Source organism: Tupaia chinensis, unplaced genomic scaffold, assembly GCF_000334495.1.
Source record: "Tupaia chinensis unplaced genomic scaffold, TupChi_1.0 Scaffold148210_1, whole genome shotgun sequence".
In the NCBI taxonomy this organism is placed as follows: domain Eukaryota; kingdom Metazoa; phylum Chordata; class Mammalia; order Scandentia; family Tupaiidae; genus Tupaia; species Tupaia belangeri.
This window is the reverse complement of record NW_006208060.1, coordinates 376665-396061: the sequence shown is the minus strand read 5'-3', so window position 1 is coordinate 396061 and position 19397 is coordinate 376665. Positions and strand designations below refer to the sequence as shown.

The window sequence follows — 19397 nt, the reverse complement described above, 5'->3', positions numbered from 1 at the left end:
TGTTTTTGTGGAGAGGGCGTGTGCCGCAAAAAAAAAAAAAAAAAAAAAAAAAAAAAAAAACTCTCCAAAGGGAAAAAAAAAGACATTTTTCCGTGTAAAACTTCAGAGATAGGTTTGCCAGTGGGCCTGAGAAAAGCACCCCTCCAACCCTCACCAATTTTGCAGTTTCATTGTTAGGATTTATGAAGGGCCTGAAGGTGGAGTGGTGGTTAAGCCACTGGATTCCCACGTGGGTGACTGCAGTTCAAATCCTGGGCCTGGCAACTTGCTTTCTCACTTTCCTCTCTCTGGTGGGTGAGCACATGTGCCTCCCAGCAATAATGGGACTGGCAGGTGGCGGTGGTTAAGGGCGCTGGACTCCCACGTGACCGACCACGGTTCAAGTACCGGACCTGGCAGCTTGCCTTCTCACTTTCCCTCTCTCTCCCTCTCACTCTACTCCTCTCTGGTCAAATTAAAATAAAGTTAAATTAAAAATAAAATAAAATAATAATGATGATGATGATAAATAAAATAATTCTTTAAAACAAAAGATCTGAATTTCCCACAAAAGCCGAGAGCTGGGTGTGCAGAGAAAGTGGGTCGCAGACCCCTTGAGACAGTCTGTCCTGGATATGCGGCTTCTGGGCCTCAGCAGGGGCGCGTTTAAACAAATCAAAATAAATAAAGATAAATTTAAAAAATAATTCTTAAACCCGCGGCAGACGGAAGAGTGGGAGGAGTGAAGGTGTGAGCGTGTTAAATTAAAACCCACCTCTGGGGCAGCCAGCCCGGGTTTCGCTCGGCACGCCCGGGTGTAGGCGACGCCGTCGGCGCCAGGAGGCGCTGTGTCCCCACTTTCCGATCTCGGATCTTCGCGTCTGGAACTGGAACTCGGGTGACCCTGAGAGCCGACGGGGAAGTAGGACAGGGGTCACTCTGTGGTTTCAGAGCAGTCAAAATGTTAAAGCGTCTCCACTTCTGCCGCGAATACGCAGTCGGTGTAGACTCTGCCCCGAAGACAAAGAACGACTCTACAAATACCCACGCGCCCTTGTAAGTAACAACAGCTGGTAGGGAAGACCCTACCCAGGCTCGGCCAAGTTTGTCCAGATGCACTGTGACATCCAAATTCCTCTCTGCATTCTGTGAGGTCCCCTCCCCAATTCCAGCTCCCACCTCATGCTGGATTTGCTGCTCTGTCTCAAACAGGCCCCCCAGGTTCTGCCCCGGGACTTGTACACCTGCCCCGCTGCCCACCTGCAATGCGTTCCTCCAAATCTTGCACCTCCTTTACTCCTTTTTTTATTTTTAAAATTTATTTATTTATTTATTTTGAGCAGAGAGAGAGAGAAAATGAGAAAGCAAGCCACCAGATCCAGGACTCGAACCATGGTCAGCCATATGGAAATGTCCAGCACCTCCTTAACCACCATGCCACCTGCTGGTCCCAGTCTCATTTATTTATTTATTTATTTATTTATTTATTTATTTATTTATTTATTTATTTATTGGGAGGTTTTTGCTATAGAGCACGTGTGCTCGCCAGAAAGGCAGAGACAGACAGAGAGCCAGAAAGTGAGAAATCACCCCCCAGGGGGGACGGCCACTGGCCAAGCCATAATCCCTTCTCCTCCATTCTCCTCTCGGGATTTGAGCACTCACACGTGCCTGGCGTTAGTTTAAGCCACCCAGTCCAGGACTTGAACCGCGGTTGACTACACGGGAGTCCAGCAACATAGCCATGACACCATCTGCTGGTCTCTCTTTTTTATTTTTAAAAAGAATTATTTTATTTAACCTTACTTATTTTAATTTGACCAGAGGGAGAGAGAGAAAGAAAGTGAGAAAGCAAGCTGCCAGGTCTGGGACTCAAACCGTGGTCAGCCACGTGGGAGTCTAACGCCCTTAACCATGTGCTACCATGTCAGAGAGGATCCTGTAACTATGGCTACTCGGTGTCTTTCCTTTGGTTCTTTTCCCATTCTGGGAGACAGTCTCCATTCTCAGTTTGACTGGTTGCTTCCTCCTGACCTCATATAACTCATCCCTTGGCATCTACCTGTTGGAAAGTGAGGAGGCGCCCGTCCGTGGGGGATGGTCACGCCGCAATCCCTTCGCCTCCATTCTCCTCTCGGGATCTTGGGCACGCACACATGCACATGAGTTTAAGCCACTGGGTCTGGGACTCAAACCACGGTCGATTCCATGGGAGTCCCGCGACGTAACCATTGAGCCACCTGCTGTTCCCACCTGGTGCATGTTCTCAGGTGTTGTGTATGTGATCCTCTGAGGCATCCAGATCCGGTAACTCAGCAGGGAAGCCCCAGATGGGGTGGGTCTGAGAGTCACCTGGGGTTCCATTGTTACGACCATGCAGTGGGTACCAGGATAATAATCGTTATTAACGACCGCGATGACTAGGGAGGAACTCTGGCGCCCCCATTCCTGGATGTGCATCGTAAGATGGGAGGTCTCAGCCCTGTCCCGGGAAGGAGACTGTCTAGAATAATTCATTGAAATATGAGGGAGGAGGTGGGGGTCGTGCGGGGTCAATTGCACCCCTCTGCAAGGCTATTCCATGTGGGAAGGTTCCTGGTTCAAGTCCAGAGACTTCCCTGAGTACTGGGGCCATCTGGAGGCTGGGGGTGGAGTGTAGGATCGAGAGTTTGTCGAGGGGTCCCCCCCTCTTTTTCTCTTTTTAGGTTTTTGCCATAAGGCATGTGTACTCAGCATAGAGAGACAGAGACAGAAAGTGAGACATCACCCCCCCCTCGAAGGAGGGTGGTCATGCTGCAATCTCTTCTCCTCCTTTCTCCTCTTGGGATTTCAGGCACATGGACACACACACACACACACACACACACACACATGGCATGATTTTCGAGCCACCCAGTCTGGAACTCGAATCACACAGTCGGCCATGTGGGAGTCCAGAGCTTTAACCACCACCCCACCTGCTGGCCCTTCTCTCGCTCCCCCTGGAAGAAATAAACACGTTTCTTAAAATTTAAAAAGGGGCAGGGGACCAGCAGTTAGCATAATGGCTATGTTGCTGGGCTCCCATGTAGTCGACTGCAGTTCGCGTCCCGGACCCGGTGCCTTAAGACACGCCAGGCGCGTGTACATGCGTGCCCAAGATCCCGAGAGGAAAATGGAGGAGAAGGGATTGCGGTGTGGCCACGGCCCCGGGGTGATTTCTCGCTTTCCTTCTCTGTCTCTCTCTGATGAGCACACATGCCCTATGGCAAACTAAACCCCCAAAACTAAGAGAAAAAAAGAACAGAGAGAAGAGGAGCTGCGGGTGCCGAGTGAGTCAGACGAAGTGAGGGGATGGTGAAACCGAGGACCCCGAGAGAGAGTGGGGAACACAGGAAGATGTGCTGGGAGCCTCACAGGAGCTCCGTGGCTCTGGCCGGAAAAGGGAATGATGCAACTCAGTTAGCCAAGGTAAGCCTGGCTGTAGTCAGAGGTCCCCGTGGGGTGAGGGGACCCTGACATCGGGGAAGCGAAGGGAAGTCCCTCAGCCTTAGTTTTGTAAAATTGCTCAAAAATCGTAAAACCCAAGTTAACCAACAGTTGCTACCGAGAACATTGTGACAAGGCATCTGGGGTGAGGAAATCGCCCTGTGCGTGAGAAGGTTCCGCTCTGGAGAGGGGGACCAGAGATGGGGTCCCCCAGAGCTGGGGAGGGGAATCTTAACACTGGCCCCTCCATCTTGGGTGTAAAGTTCCCTTCCGAGACCACTTTAGGCACTCTGGGAAGCTGGGGAAGTTTTGGGAAAATATGAATGAAAAGCAACATCTAGGGACCAGCAGTTGGCAGAATGGCTATGTCGCTGGACTCCCACATAGTCGACCGCGGTTCGCGTCCCGGACCCGGTGACTTAAACTCACGCCGGGCGCGTGTGCGTGCGTGCCCAAGATCCCGAGAGGAGAACGGAGGAGAAGGGATTGCGGCGTGACCACGCCGGGCGCATGTGCGTGTGTGCCCAAGATCCCGAGAGGAGAACGGAGGAGAAGGGATTGCGGCGTGACCACGCCGGGCGCATGTGCGTGTGTGCCCAAGATCCCGAGAGGAGAACGGAGGAGAAGGGATTGCGGCGTGACCACGCCGGGCGCATGTGCGTGTGTGCCCAAGATCCCGAGAGGAGAACGGAGGAGAAGGGATTGCGGCGTGACCACGCCGGGCGCATGTGCGTGTGTGCCCAAGATCCCGAGAGGAGAACGGAGGAGAAGGGATTGCGGCGTGACCACGCCGGGCGCATGTGCGTGTGTGCCCAAGATCCCGAGAGGAGAACGGAGGAGAAGGGATTGCGGCGTGACCACGCCGGGCGCATGTGCGTGTGTGCCCAAGATCCCGAGAGGAGAGTGGAGGAGAAGGGATTGCAGCGTGGCCATCCCCTCCGGGGGTGATTTCTCACTTTCTGTCTCTCTGTCTCTCTGTCTTTCTGTTGAGCGCACGCGCCCTATAGTGAAAACCTCTCCAACAAAAAAGAAAAAAAAAACAAAGGATCTGGCCCCACATGGAGGTGTCCGGGAGTCTGCAGAGGAAGGACCAAGCGAGGGGAGGCGTTCTGGTGGAGGGGACCGCCTGTCCCCCTCAGGACCCGAAAGGACAAAGCGTGTGGGGGATGAGGAAGTGGAACAAGCAAGCGGGCGGGAAGGCGGGAGCCCGGTCCTGGTCGGGAAGGAATCCCACAGCCTCTCCCTCTTCTGGCCCAGCCAGAGCCTTCACTTCCCCGTCCTGTCCTGACCTCCCCGCGCCCGAATCCCAGCTCACACTCCTTTTTCATTTATTTTTTTTGGAGAGGTTTTCACTGTAGGGCGCGTGCACTCACCAGACAGAGAGAGAGAGACAGGCAGAAAGCGAGAAACCACCCCCCAGGGGGGATGGCCACGCCGCAATCCCTTCTCCTCCGTTCTCCTCTCGGGATCTTAGGCACGCACGCACACGCGCCCGGCGTGAGTTTAAGCCACCGGGTCCGGGACTAGACCTGCGGTCGACTATGTGGGAGTCCAGCGCCATAGCCATTACGCTAACTGCTGGTCCCTTCACACCTTTTTTAAGACCTCCAGACACAGCCTAGGCACCAGGTAGCTTAGGGAGAGATAGAAGTGATGTTGTTTTTTTTTTTAATTATTTTATCTAACGTTATCTTTTACTTATTGATTTACTTATTTTCATTTGACCAGAGAGGGACAGAAGGAGAGAGAGTGAGAGAGGAGGTGAGAAATCAAGCCACCAGGTCCGGGATTTGAATTGTGATCAGCCATGTGGGAGTCCAGCGCCTTAACCACCACGCCACCAGCCAGCCCCCAGAATTAATTTGTGAAGGCTCTGACTTTCGTATGCCTTGTCTCAGAACTCTTTTTTTATTTTATTGAACTTTATTTTACTTATATATTTATTATTTTACTAGAGAGGTACAGAGTGTGAGAGGGAAAGTGAGAAAGCTAGCTGCCAGGCCTGGGACTCGAACCCTGGTCAGCCATGTGGGAGTCCAGCGCCCTAACCAGCCCCTCCTTTTTGTCTCAGAACTCTTTGCATATCAGTTCTTATTTTCTTCTTAAAAATTATTTATTTCATTTTATTCATTATTATGATTATTATTTTAGAGAGATTTTTGCTGTAGGGTAAGTGTGCTCACCGGAGAGACAGAGAGACAGGAAGCGAGAAATCACCCCCTAGGGGGATAGCCATGCCGCAATCCCTTCTCCTCTATTCTCCTCTCGGGATCTTAGGCACGCACGCACACGCGCCCGGCGTGAGTAAGCCACCGGGTCTGGGACACGAACCGTAGTCGACTACATGGGAGTCCAGCGACGTAACCAATACGCCATGTGGCGGTCCCTGCGACGTCACTTTCTGAGATGCCGGACCTACACAGGAAGGTCCCAGGTTCACATGCCTTGCACACGTGTGTGCTTGTGACACAGAGCTGCTGAAGGAGCATGATCGTGGCATGAAGGCCCCGTTATGGGTTCTCACCTGCTGGCTCTCTCTTTCATGGAAGAATTCAATAAATAAAAATTTCTCGGGCTGGCCAGGTGAGCTAGTGTTTAAGGGAGCTATGACCAACGGCAGTTCAGATCCCAGCCCCAGAGGCTTGAGAAACACCCCAGGTGTGTGCGTGTGCAACCCTGACATCCTAACAGGATAGAGAGATGGAGGAGAAACTGCGGCACGGCCCAGCCCATGGGGTGCTCTCTCCCTTGGTCCCTCTGTCTTCCTTCTGCTAATGAAAACGCCGAGCGCTGTGGTGTTGGGAGTGGCTGGATCCCACATGGCCGACTGCGTGGTTTGAGTCCCAGATCCAGTGCTTTGGAAAATATGCTGCCCCGCCCCATCTATAATTTTCACGTTTTACTAAACACTAGAACTTTTCAATGGTTTGAAAACGTACAATTATTTGGCAGGGGGCCAGCAGGTAGTGTGGTGGTTCATGCACTGGACTCCCACGTGGCCCACCGAGGTTCGAGTCCTCCCGAGCCTGGCAGTTTGCTTTCTCGCTTTCCCTCTCTGCCTCTCTCTGGTGAGTACGCGAGCCCTCTAGCACATTTTATAAATAATAATACATTAAAAATGATTTAAGGGATATAAAAAGAAAAAAGGTAAGGCTGGGCAGGAAGGGGAGGGTACAACTCCCTTCTCTGTCCCCCCCTCCCGAATGTACTCAAGGGGTTTCCTCTTGGTTCCGGATGTGGGAAGGGAGGACCAGGGGGCCAAGGGACTCATTAGCCAAGACAGGAAGCCCCACACCCAGAGGCCTCCAACAGAGAGCGGTGGGGCAGGACTTCGTGTCCAGATTGGGACGACTTGATTGGGTAAGTGACAGCTGCTCCTGCCCTCGCCATAGCCCCGGCCTGGGGGATCCCCGAACCCCATACTCCGAGGGCCTGAGTCTCTCCACAGGACAGACAGGCTGATGCACCTGCCCCTCAGGACCTGCAAGATGAAGGTTCTCCTCCTGCTCCTCCTCCCCGTCCTTGGGACGCTGGTGTCCAGCAGCAAGCCGCAGTGTACCATCCAGGACGTCATTAACCAGAAGATCGAGGAGGACTTCAGCTCCCTGAGTGAGTACCGTGCAGCCTGGCCCGGTGAGGGTCTCCGCCACCTCTCCCATCCCTGACTCCACCGCTGCAGCCTCCACACCAACCCCAACCCCAGCTCCATTTGCAGCCCCACCTTTTTTTTTTAAGTTTATTTCTTCCAGGAGCGAGAGAGATAGACACCCCCAGCAGGGTCTCTCAGCAGCAATCCACAGCCAGGCTCAGCCAGGCCGCATCACGGCCATGTGACCCCTGCAGGCTCAACCAGGACTTTCCCCGCGTGGGTTCTGCTGAACGACTGTCCTGGCCCAGCCCGCCTTGTTCTCTTTTTAGTTTTGTTATAGGGTTCGTGTGCTCGTGGAGCAGAGACAGAGAGACACACAGAGAGACAGAGAGACAGAGAGAGAGAAGAATTGAGAACTCACCCCCTAGGAAGGATGGCCACATAGCAATCCCTTCTCCTCTCTAGATTTCCGGCATGTAGGCATCCCCCCCACAGTGTGATTTTCAAACTGTCGGGTCTAGGACTTGAACCACAGTCCACTGCCTTAACGACTTCACCACCTGCTGGCCCCACTTCCAGCCCCACCTTTAACTACAGCCCCAAACCCAACCACAGCGGTCACCCTGAGCCACCTGGGCCCTGGGGCTGGGGTCGGGGGAGGTGGCTCTTGACCCTGCAGCTAGGAAGTTGGGGGACACTTGGTCTCATAGCTCCTCCTCCCCTCTCTGCTTCCCTCCTGCAGTTTTACAGGCAATAGGTAATATAGGCATGAACTGCCAAACCGTCACCTCCAGGGGGGCACTGGCCACCTGCCCCTCAGGTGAGTACGGGCTGGGGGGGCTAAGTCCCTTGGGAACACCCTCTCCCTGCAGACCCCGCCTCTGCCTTGCTAGGGAATCCTCCTCTCCTTCCCCCTGCTCTGGGACCCCACTTCCTTAGGACACCGGTGTCCAGGTTCCGAGCTGCCACCTACCGCACCTCCCCACGAGGCCGGTCCCTGATAATATTTTCCAGCCAGCTCGACCCCCGATCCCCGCAGCTGCCCAGCTCGGGGTCCAAGCTCCCCGGTTCTCACCTGCAGGATTCTCCGTCACCGCCTGCACGTGCGGCTCCGCCTGCGGCTCGGGGGACGTGCGCGCCGAGACCACGTGCCACTGCCAGTGCGCGGGCATGGACTGGACCGGAGCGCGCTGCTGTCGCCTGCAGGGCCGCGCCTGAGGTCGCGTGTGCGCAGCCCGCGCCGGGGTCGGGACCACACCTGGGTGGGCGGGGCTGGAAATAAACCAGGCGACGCTGATGTTGGTGGTGGTGGTGATGGTGTGGGTGATGGTGCAGATGGGGTGCAGCGCATTCCTGGAGGGTCTAGACCCTCTGCAAAGAGCGGGGTGTACAGACGCTGGAGAGAGGGGGGACTGCGACTGTCTTCTACACGCCCCTCCTCCACGGACCTCAGCTTTGCCTAAGGACATCCCCACCCAAGACTCACCGCCGCCTTCACGGGGTCAGTGGGTCACCTCTCTGGGCACCATGATGGTCACTCTCGGGTCTGGGGCCTCCCAGGAAGCTTCTGGGTCATTCCGCCTTACCCCCCCCCCATGAGGCTTCATCCAGGATCCTCAGCCTGGTGGGGGGTGCGACCTCTAGGACCCCTAGGGTCAGGGTGGGCCCAGAGCACTGACCCCTACCCCAATCTCCCCACCCCAAGGTGCAGGCCAAGTCAGGTCCTGGCAGAAAGGAATTTATCAATTTATTTCATTTATTATTATTTTAGTTTTTGCCATAGGATGCGGTACTGGTGTGCTCACCAGAGAGAGACAGAGAGAAACTGAGAAATCACCCCCCCGGGGGAATGACCACGCCTCTGTTCTCCTGCTGGGATTTTGGGCACACATGCACACATCCTGGGTGTGTGGGAGTCCAGAACCTTAACCATTATGCCACCTGCTGGCCCCAATTTTATTATTGTTATTTTACTAATGAATTATTTTATTTTGAGAGGTTTTTGCTATAGGGCTCGTGTGCTCACTGGAGAGACAGAGAGACAGAGAGTGAGAACTCACCCCCGGGCCGGATGGCCACACCAAAGTCCTCCTCCATTCTCCTCTTGGGATTTTGGGCATGCACACATATGCACCCAGCATGAGTTTGGAGTCACTGGATCTGGGACTCGAACCACAGTCAATGATGTGGGAATCCTCAACGTAACCATTACGCCACCTGCTGATTCCCCCAATTTTATTATTATTTTTTAAATTTGCTACAGGCTACGTGCACTTACCAGACAGAGAGAGAAAGTGAGAAAGCAAGCTGCCGGGTCCGAGACGCACACTGCGGTCGGCCACGTAGGAGGCCAGCGCCCCAACTACCACGTCACCTGCTGGCCCCCAGAGAGGAATCTTGAGTATCCTGCTGAGACCTCCTGCCTGACCTCAGGCATCGCAAATTCACAGTTACACGCAGAGAACCTCAGCACGCCCATGGTGAGGGGAGCAGGCACAGGGACGCTGACACGTACCTGTGGGACCCTCCTGTGTTTTGCTTTGTTCCGCCTTTGCCAGAGGGTGTACCCTCACGCAAGAGATACAGAGATACACAGAGACCAGTGCTGAAATCCCTTCTCCTCCATTTCTCCCTCCTTTGGGGATCTTGGGCACACACATATGCCTGAAGTCTTTTTTTTTATTTTATTTATTCATTAATTTATTTTAATTTGACCAAAGAGACACAGAGAGAGAGAGAGAGAGAGAAAGAGAAAGTGAGAAAGCAAGCCACCAGGTCCAGGACTCAAACCGGGGGACCATGTGGGAGTGTCCAGTACCTTAACCACCATGCCACCTGCTGGTCCCCATCTTTTTTCTTTTTAAGAATTATTTTATTTAATTTTATTTATTCATTCATTTATTTTAATTTGATGAGAGGGAAAGTGAGAAAGTAAGCCACCGGGTCTGGGATTTGAACTGTGGTCAGCCATATGGGAGTGTCCAGCACCTTAACCACCACGCCACCTGCTGGTCCCTGAAGTCTTTTTAGAGAGTGATTTTTGCTATAGGGTGTGTTGCTCGCCACAGAGACAGAGAGACAGAAAGTGAGAAATCATCCCCAAGATGGGCTGGCCATGCTGCAATCCCTTCTCCTCCATTCTCTTCTTGAGATCTTGGGCACGCACGCACACGTGCCCAGCGTGAATTCTGAGTCTCCAGGTCTGTGACTTGCACCGTGGCCGACTGCATGGGAGTCCAACGACATAACCATTACTCCATCTGCTGGTCCCCTGGACTCTTTTAAGTTACCATCTCTAGGATTCGAACCGCACAGTCGGCCATGGGGAAAGAGAGAGAGAGAAAGGAGAGTCTTGTGGCCCCATGATCCCCCTTCTCCTATCCCTCTAGCTGTTCACGGTCTTGGGTGGGCGCACGGCGGGAATCAACCCTTAGCAGACCATCCCCCAGCTCTCAGGGAGGACAAAGCCTGATTCTCAAACGTCTGGACTGGAGAAGAGGCGACAGGGTGGCTTGCTGGCTTTCAGGTTATTTTGAACTGCTCTTTCACTCCTACCCACCCCCTGCAATGGCCGAATCCCTTGTCTGATCCTGGTGGCCATGAGCAGGGGTCCCAATCCTGGTCGCTGTGGAGCCCACCTGACTCTAGCTACAGCGCCTGCGCTTCCCGGAGGGCACGACAGACAGAGTGAGAGGGAAAGTGAGAAATCACCCCGCAGGAACACCCGAGGCCTAGACTCACTCTCTCTGGTCCTGGCCTCCCTCAGCGATCCCCCTCCACTCCCATAGCCACAGTGGGGTCAGGAGGGAAGGCCCAGGCAGGGAATCCCAGGGCTGGAGTTCAGGGACCAGCAGATGCTGAAGCGGTTATGGTTACGTGGCTGGACTCCCACGTGGCCATGGTGGTCCCTAAAATCAATAATTCTTTAAAAAAAAAAAATGTAGTTAAATTCGAGATAACTTTGGAATGATTCGGAAGAACTGATGAGGGTATTGTTTCCTAAAGTATGGCCAAGCCCAGTCTCCCCAAGAAAGATCAACTTGGGACCAGCAGTTAGTGTAATGGCAATGTCGCTGGACTCCCACATAGGCAACTGTGGTTCGCGTCCTGGGCATGGTGGCTTAAAACTCATGCCAGGCTCGTGTGCGTGCGTGCCCAAGATCCCGAGAGGAGAATGGGACTTGAACCGTGCATGGGAGTCCAGCGACATTGCCATTACACTAACTGCTGGTCCCAAATATCTTATTAATAATTTTAAAAATAGAGGAACCAGCAGTTGGCGTAATGGCTACATCGCTGGACTCCCATGTAGTCGACCGCGATTCAAGTTCTGAACCTGGTGACTTAAACCCACGCCAGGCGCATGTGCGTGCGTGCCCAAGATCCTGAGAGGAGAATGGAGGAGAAGGGATTGCGGCGTGGCCATCCCCCTGGGGGGTGATTTCTTGCTTTCTGTCTCTCTGTCTCTCTCTGTCTTTCTGGTGAGCACACGCGCCCTATAGCAGAAACCTCTCCAAAAAAAAAAAAAAGTACTCACACGAGTGTGATGTGTACCGCGAGCAGGCCTGGGACACGGTGTTTGGGAGTGCGTGTGTACACGTGTCTAGGGCAGAACATGGCCGCGGGTGCGTGGACGACAGCGAGGCCTCTCCACCTGGGGGTTCTGGATTGAGGACTCCATTTGCAGTTCTGTCCAAGCAGGGGACCGGCGTGGGTCTGGCCTCAGTCCTGGATGTGGGTGGCGTTCTTGTGGTTAGCGTCTACTGACTCACATCCTCCCCTTTCTTCCACGAGGCCTTGGAGACGTAGATTGCTTTGGGGTGAGTCTGTGTGGGATGGAACTGGGGCCAGGGAGAGGAAGGTGGGGGCCCCCAAGCCCAGCTTCCCTCTTACTTCCAAGCCCAGCTCCCTCTCTCTCTCTTTTAAAATTGTATTTATTATTATTATGTTTAAAAATAATGATTTTATTTAACTTTATTTTAATTTGATCAGAGAGGAACGGAGGGGGGAAAAGTGAGAAAGCAAGCCACCAGGTCCAAGACTCGAACCACGGTCCACCATGTCCAGCACCCCTAACCACCACACCACTTGCTGGCCCCTATTTATTTATTTTTAATTTGATCAGAGCGGGACAGAGCGAGAGCGAGACGAGAGAGAGAGAGAGAGAGAGAGAGAAAGGGAGAAAGCAAGCCTCCAGATCCAGGACTTGAACCACGGTTGGCCATGTGAGAGTCCAGCATCCTTAACCACCATGACACCTGCCGGTCCCTATTATTATTATTATTTTTTTAAAGTTGACCAGAGAGACAGAGAGAGAAATTGAGAAAGCAAGTCGCCAGGTCTGGGACTCAAACCGCAGTCAGCCATGTGGGAGTCCAGCGTCTTAACCATCACACCACCTGCTGGGCTCTCTCTTTCTCTCTCTCTCTTTTTTTTTTTTTTTAAGGAATTATTTTTATTCATTTTATTCATCATCATCATGACTATTTTTTTTAAATTTGACCAGAGAGAGACAGACAGAGAGCAGGAAAGTGAGGAAGCAAGCCTCCAGATCTGAGTCTTTTTTTTTTTTTTTAGAGGTTTTCGCTATAGGGCGTGTGCGCTTGCCAGACAGAGAGAGACAGAGAGACAGAAAGCGAGAAATCACCCCCAGGGAGTTGGCCACGCCACAATCCCTTCTCCTCCATTCTCCTCTCGGGATCTTGGGCACGCACGCACACGCGCCCGGTGTGAGTTTTAAGCCACCGGATCCGGGCAGCAAATCGCGGTCGACTACGTGGGAGTCCAGCGACATAGCCATTATGCTAACTGCTGGTTCCCCAGATCTGGGTCTTGAAGTGCCATCAGCCACGTGGGAGTCCAGCGCCTTAACCACCACACCAGATGTTGGCCCCTGTCTGTTTTTACTTGCCTGAGAGAGAAAGCGCAATCACCCCCCAGTGGGGTGTGGTCACATCGCAATCCTTTTTCTTTTGTTTCTCCATCCCGTCATGATCTGGGGCACACACACACACACATACACACACACACACACACACGATGTATTTTTCAAGCCGCCAACACCAGAATTCAAACCATGGTCCACCATGTGGCATGCAGCTCCCTGAGCACAGAGCTGAACCACTGTTCTATGAGGCTGTCTGAGCTTCTCTTTAGAAACAGAAGAGGCAGGAGGCTGAGGTCCATCCAGGGACACACACGCACACTCACACGCACATGCACACACACACACGTGCGGTTTCCTGTAGCTTTCCTTCCTGATCACTCCTTCCTGTGGTCAGGTCTACAGGCTTCTCTTCTTGGGCATCCCTGAGGCCTCTGGTGTCCTCAGACCCTCTCCATCTGGGGAATGAAGAGGTCCCAAGGTGGGAGGTCTGTGGATCCCTGAAAAGAGAAGGTTGACCCTTCCTCCCTCTCCCCGCCTCCAGATTTCCTCATCTGCCTTGACACCTTCCTGTGGGTGGGGATGCGGGTGACAAATCTTCAGGCTGGGAACCGTAGAGGCTGAGGAAACGCCACCAGCAACAGGTCAAGATGCAGGCAGCAGCCTTGAAAGACAAGAAAAGGGGGGCCTCGGCCACTAAGGAAGGTTTGGAACCTCGAGGGGAGAAGGGAGAGTGGGAGAAGGGCGGGGGCTGGACAAAAGTGCAGCAGTGGGACCCCATGCTGTGCAAGGCTGGCCGACATGGGAAGGGTCTGGGTTCGAGTCTGGAGACCTCCTAGAGGACTCTGAGCATGTGTGTGTCCAGGACGAGGCTAGGGCTGGATCGTGGTGTTAGGAATCTGCTGGTGTGATGGTTAAGGCGCTGAACTCCCACATGGCTGACCGTGGTTCAAGTCCTGGACCTGGCGGCTTGCTTTCCCACTCTCCCCCTCTCTCTCTGTCTCTGTCTGTGTCCAGTTAAATTACCGTTATGTCGAAACCAGTGAAATGGTTTATGTCACTGGACTCCCATGTAGTTGACCGTGGTTCGAGTTTTGGATCTGGGGGTTTAAATTTCATGCCGGGTGCATGTGCATGCATGCTTGAGATCCTAAAAGGAGAATGGAAGAGAAGGGATTGTGTTGAGACCATTCCCCATGGGTGATTTTTCGCTTTCTGTCTCTCCAGTGAGCATACGCATCCTATAGCAAAAACTCTCTCAAAAAAATGATTAAAATTAAAAAAAATAATTTTTTTGACAAAAAAAGAATCTGTCGAGGTGCTGTCTATCTGTCTGTCTCTCTCTTGTGTGAATGCTCATGGAAGAAATTGTTTTTTTTTTTAAAAAAAAGGAGAGATTAGGGACCAGCAGTTAGTGTAATGGCTATGTCGCTAGACTCCCACGTAGCCGACCGCAGTTCGCATCCCAGACCCGGTGGCTTAAACTCACGCCAGGCGCGTGTGCGTGCGTGCCCAAGTTCCTGAGAGGAGAATGGAGGAGAAGGGATTGTGGCATGGCCATCCCCCCTGGGAGGTGATTTCTTGTTTTCTGTCTCTCTGTCTCTGTCTGTCTGTCTGGCGAGCACATGTGCCCTATAGCAAAAACCTCTCCAAAAAAAAGAAAAAAAAAAAAAAAAAGGAGAGGTTGGGGGGCCAGCGGATGGCATGATAGTTGAGGTGCTGGACTCCCACATGCCTGACCATGGTTCAAGACCCAGACCTAGCAGCTTGCTTTCTTCCTCTCCTTTCCTCTCTGTCTGTCTCTCTCTGGTCAAAATTGAATAATAATAATAAAATTTAAAATAAATACATTTAAAAAAAGACAAAGAGGGGACCAGCAGTTGGCATGGTGGTTAAGGTGCTGGACACGCCCACGTGGCCAACCATGGTTCGAGTCCCAGACCTGGAGGCTTGCTTTCTCACTTTCCCTCTCTCTCTCTCTCTCTCTGGTCGAATGAAAAAATAATAATAAGTAAATGAATAAATTTTAAAAATTATTTGAAAAAAAAAGAAAAGAAAAGGAGAGGTTGGAATGGAAAAGATAAGGGCCTGGAGGGCTGCTTCCACTGACACACATGTGTGTGCATGTATGTGTATGCATGTGTGTACATGTGTACATGTGCATGTGTATGTGTGTGCATGCATGTATGTGTGCATGCGTGTGTATGCATGTGGGTGCATGTGTATATGTGCATGTGCATGCGTGTGCATACATGCGTGTGTGCATGCATGTGTGCATGTGTGCACATGTGTATATGTGCATGTGTATGCGTGTACATGCATACGTGTGTGCGTGTGTATATGTGCATGTGCATGCGCGTGCATGCATGCGTGTGTGCATGTATGTGTATGCATGTGTGTGCATGTGTGTGCATGTGTATATGTGCATGTGCATGCGTGTGCATGCATGCGTGCGTGCATGTGTGTGTATCTCCCGCTGCCTCACTTACACCCATGAACATTTATCTAAGAAGCAGAGCTTAGTTCTTCACATCTTATCTTTCACAGCCAGAAATGTATTCTGTGCAGGGTTTGGGTGAACCAAGACCAGGAGCCACCCCCACACTCCCCAGAGCTCGGGCAGGCCCCAACCTCACTGACCCACACAGGTGACAACGACCCTGACTACGAGAACATCACCTTGGCCTTCAGAAACCGGGACCCGCTGAAGAGTGACCATTCCCCCAGGAGTCCAGGTGAGCCTCCACACCACCCAGTGGGCAGAGGTCTAAGGGCAGCAGTGTGACCCGCGGTGGCATCGAGGCCGTGATGTGACCGTGCCGGGGTAGCCTTGTAGGTGCTGGTGGTGATGGGGCATCTGGAGGGTGGCGGGACACGCATGAAGCCATCCACGGTCACAGTGCTGCGGACACTGATGGTGCTGGCCATGCGGTCACAGGGGCTCCGTGATGGGGACAGTGTTAGGGACAGTCGCTGGGGGTTCTGGGGACGGGGGCCCTTGGCGGTGACCTTTGTTGATGGTCAAACCTGCTGACCACATTGGGTGTTGTACCGATGCTAGAACTGATGTGGTTTAAAAAGAAAGAAAGAGAAAGAAAGAGAAAAAGAGGGACCAGCAGTAGGCATAATGGCTATGTCACTGGACTCCCACATAGTCGACTGCGGTTTGAGTCCCGGACCCGGTAGCTTAAACTCACTCCGGGCGCGTGTGCGTGCGTGACCAAGATCCTGAGAGGAGAATGGAGGAGAAGGGATTGTGCCGTGACCATCCCCCCTGGAGGGTGATTTCTCGCTTTCTGTCTCTGTCTTTCTGGGAAGTGCATGAAAAAAAAAGAACTGGTGTGGTTCGAGGGGTGTTACCAGGTGCCGGAGGTCACCTGGCCTGCCCCTCTGCTCCAGCTCCAGCCCAGCCCAGGCCCCTGTCGGACTCTGCCCAGATCCCACCCTGGCTGCACAAAGCCATCATGATCCTCTATGTCCTCCTGGCCTTCACCTTCGCGTTCTGCATCATTTTATCAGTCCTGCTGCTGGTGAAGAGTGAGTGCGCCTGGGGGCGGGCCGGATTCTCTCCCCTCCCTGCCCATTCCTTTCCCCTTCCCCCCAGCCTGCTCCCAGGAGAGCAGAACTTTAGTGCACCAGGGTCTTCCTGCCCGTCCTGAGCAGATTCCGAGATGTCCCAGGAGCTGCTGGATCTGAGAGGCGAGCTTTGGAATGGTGAGTGGAGGGTTCTGGGAGAGCCATGGCGTCGTGTTGGGGATCGGGACCCAGGGGCCCACACAGACACCCCGACGCTGCGTCCCCAGTCTCCAACTCGATGCGAGTGTGCCAGGAGGAGCAGCAGAAGGGCTGGAACCTGGTCTGGGAGCGCGTCAAGGAGGCCAGGGAAAGCATCCTTCAGGTCGATAGGAAGACCCTGGGCGAGGTGGAGAAGCTGAAGACGCTCCCAACAGGTGCCTTTGTGGGGTCCGCCCTCCCAAAGCTCAGGGTTTGGCGGGCGGGTGGTGGTGGCTGCCCCCTCGAGTTGCGAGGATCCCCCAATATGAGGGTGGTCCCAGCAGCCGCACCCATGTGGAGGTCGGGCAGGAGGGAGCTTCCAAGGAATGGGGGGCTTTGTCTGAGGTCCATCCCCAGCTTCACCTGTCTGTTACCCCCCCGAACCCCAGAAATAGCTGGAATAAAAGAAAACGTAAAGAAAATCTTGGATAAGGTGGAGCAGTTAAGTCAGCGTAAGTCAGGGCCCCGGGAGGTGGGCGAGGGTGGAGCCCGTGTCGACCTTGCTTCTCTTTCTCTTAGTTTCCTTAAAATGTATCTGCTTAGTTTAAAAATAATAACTTATCGGAACCAGCAGTTGGTGTAATGGCTATGTCGCTGGACTCCCACGTAGTCGACCACGGTTCGTGTCCCGGACCCGGTGGCTTAAAACTCACGCCGGGCGCGTGTGCGTGTGTGCCCAAGATCCTGGGAGGAGAATGGAGGAGAAGGGATTGCGGCGTGACCATCCCCCCTGGGGGGTGATTTCTCGCTTTCTGTCTCTATGTCTCTCTCTGTCTGTCTGGCGAGCGCACGCGCCCTACGGTGAAAATCTCTCCAAAAAGAAATAATAATAACAATAATAATAACTTATCGGAACCAGCAGTTGGCGTAATGGCTATGTCGCTGGACTCCCATGTGGTTGACTGCGGTTTGAATCCCGGACCCGGTGGCTTAAACTCACGCTGGGTGCATGTGTGTGCATGCCCAAGATCCCGAGAGGAGAATGGAGGAGAAGGGATTGCGGCGTGGCCATCCCCCCTGGGGGGTGATTTCTCGCTTTCTGTCTCTATGTCTCTCTCTGTCTTTCCGGCGAGCACACATGCCCTATAGCAAAAACCTCTCAAAAAGAAAAAGTTAAAAATAATAACCTTATCACTTTTGTCTGTATGATACATGTTTTACATCAGTAATTGAAACCATACAGAAGAATATTAAAAAATCATTTTAAAGATCACTCCATTCTCCACCACCAAGACCATTTTGCTAACCAGTTTTTGTATCTTACTTTTTATTATGAAAGGCCTTGCTTCTGTTCCGGGGTGGGCTCTACCTGACCCGGATCTCTCTGCCTCCCCTAGGGTCAATGCCTAGCAAATGAGAGGACGTCACTGCCACCACAGATGACATTGCACCTGCCACTCACCGTCTGTGACAGAAAACGGGCCCCCCGAGCTAGTGTGAATCTTTCCCCATGTAGAAAACCGTGTGTCACGGTGAAAACCGTGGGGTTGCCCGTGTGCATGCACGCATGTGTGTGTGCGTGCGTGTGTGTGTGTGTGTGTTAGCATTTTGTGGAGGGCGGGCATCTCTCTGTGTCCCCAGCAAGGTGTTATGGGCGAATGTGGCTGTCACAGCGAGTGGGTCTGCATGCGTGTGTCATCCTACATGTGACACACATGTGCATCATCTTAGGTACATGAGGGGGTCTTCAAAAAGTTCTCAGCGGGGCTGGCAGGTGACGTGGTGATTAAGGTGCTGGACTCCCACGTGGCCGACCACGGTTGGGGTCTCAGACCTGGTGGCTTGCTTTCTCACTTTCCTTCTCCCTCTGTCTCTCTGGTCAAATTAAACAGTAATAATGACAATGAAAAATAAATCAAATAAATCATTCTTTAAAAAGTTCTTGGCAAATGCATTATGTTCTGAAAAATGATGCATGGATTTATTTTGATTTTTATTTATTTTTCTGGAGGGTGCACGCACTTACCAGAGAGAGAGAAAGAGGAGAAAGCAACCCCACACACACCCGGGGAAGGCCATGCTGCATTCTTTTCTCCTCCATCTCTGCTTCCTCGCGGGATTTTAGGCATGTATGCACATGCATGCACACGCACCCACACATGCATTCAGCGTGTTTCTCAAGCTGCCAGGTATGAGGCTCCACCACACGGTTGGCCACGTGAATGTGGCTGCCTGTACCACCAGGCCACACAGCCAGCCCCGGAATTTCAAAATGTTCTGCACCAGGCCAGCTGGTGGTGTGGTGGTTAAGGTGGCCAGATCCCACATGGCTGACTGGTATGAATCCCGGACCCAGTGGCTTGAAAAACATGTCAGGCGTGTACACACATACATGGCCAAAATCACACAAGAAAATGGAGGAGAAGGGATTGCGGTGTGGCCATGTCTGAGAGAGGGTGCTTTTCACCACTCACTCCCCATCTCTCTCCAGCGAGTACACACGCCTTCTAGGAAATTAAAAGAAAAAATATTGGGGTGGGCAGGTGATATAATGATTGACATGCTGCACTCCCACTTGGTCGACTGCAGTTCGAGCCCTGGACCTGGCACCTTGTTTTCTTTGTCTGACTCTCTCTGGTCAAAATAAAAATAATAATAAATAAAATTAAATAAATAATTCTTTTTTTTTGAGAGAGATTTTCGCTATAGGGCGCGTGCGCTCGCCAGATAGACAGAGAGAGACAGAGAGACAGAAAGCGAGAA

General features: G+C 52.7%; 2 protein-coding genes across 4 annotated transcripts; both read left to right on the top strand.

Moving 5' to 3' along the window:
• Positions 1-6661: 6661 nt before the first annotated feature.
• Positions 6662-8333, top strand: RETN (resistin). Of its 3 annotated transcripts, none has more exons than XM_006170223.3 (4): positions 6662-6807; positions 6926-7056; positions 7779-7856; positions 8118-8333. In XM_006170223.3, exons 2-4 carry the CDS (start codon positions 6936-6938, stop codon positions 8252-8254), a joined length of 336 nt encoding a protein of 111 aa, XP_006170285.1. In that variant the 5' UTR covers positions 6662-6807; positions 6926-6935; the 3' UTR covers positions 8255-8333. The 3 variants fall into 3 exon arrangements, with proteins under 3 accessions (XP_006170285.1, XP_006170284.1, XP_027624802.1); XM_006170222.3 differs by having other exon boundaries at positions 6667-6807; positions 6896-7056; XM_027769001.1 differs by lacking the exon at positions 6662-6807 and having other exon boundaries at positions 6814-7056.
• A 4539-nt stretch (positions 8334-12872) lies between these two features.
• On the top strand, positions 12873-18696 carry MCEMP1 (mast cell expressed membrane protein 1). Its single transcript, XM_027768999.1, has 7 exons — positions 12873-13625; positions 15569-15655; positions 16320-16457; positions 16584-16634; positions 16724-16870; positions 17084-17146; positions 18032-18696. Exons 1-7 carry the CDS (start codon positions 13571-13573, stop codon positions 18049-18051), a joined length of 561 nt encoding a protein of 186 aa, XP_027624800.1. The 5' UTR covers positions 12873-13570; the 3' UTR covers positions 18052-18696.
• Positions 18697-19397: the final 701 nt, after the last annotated feature.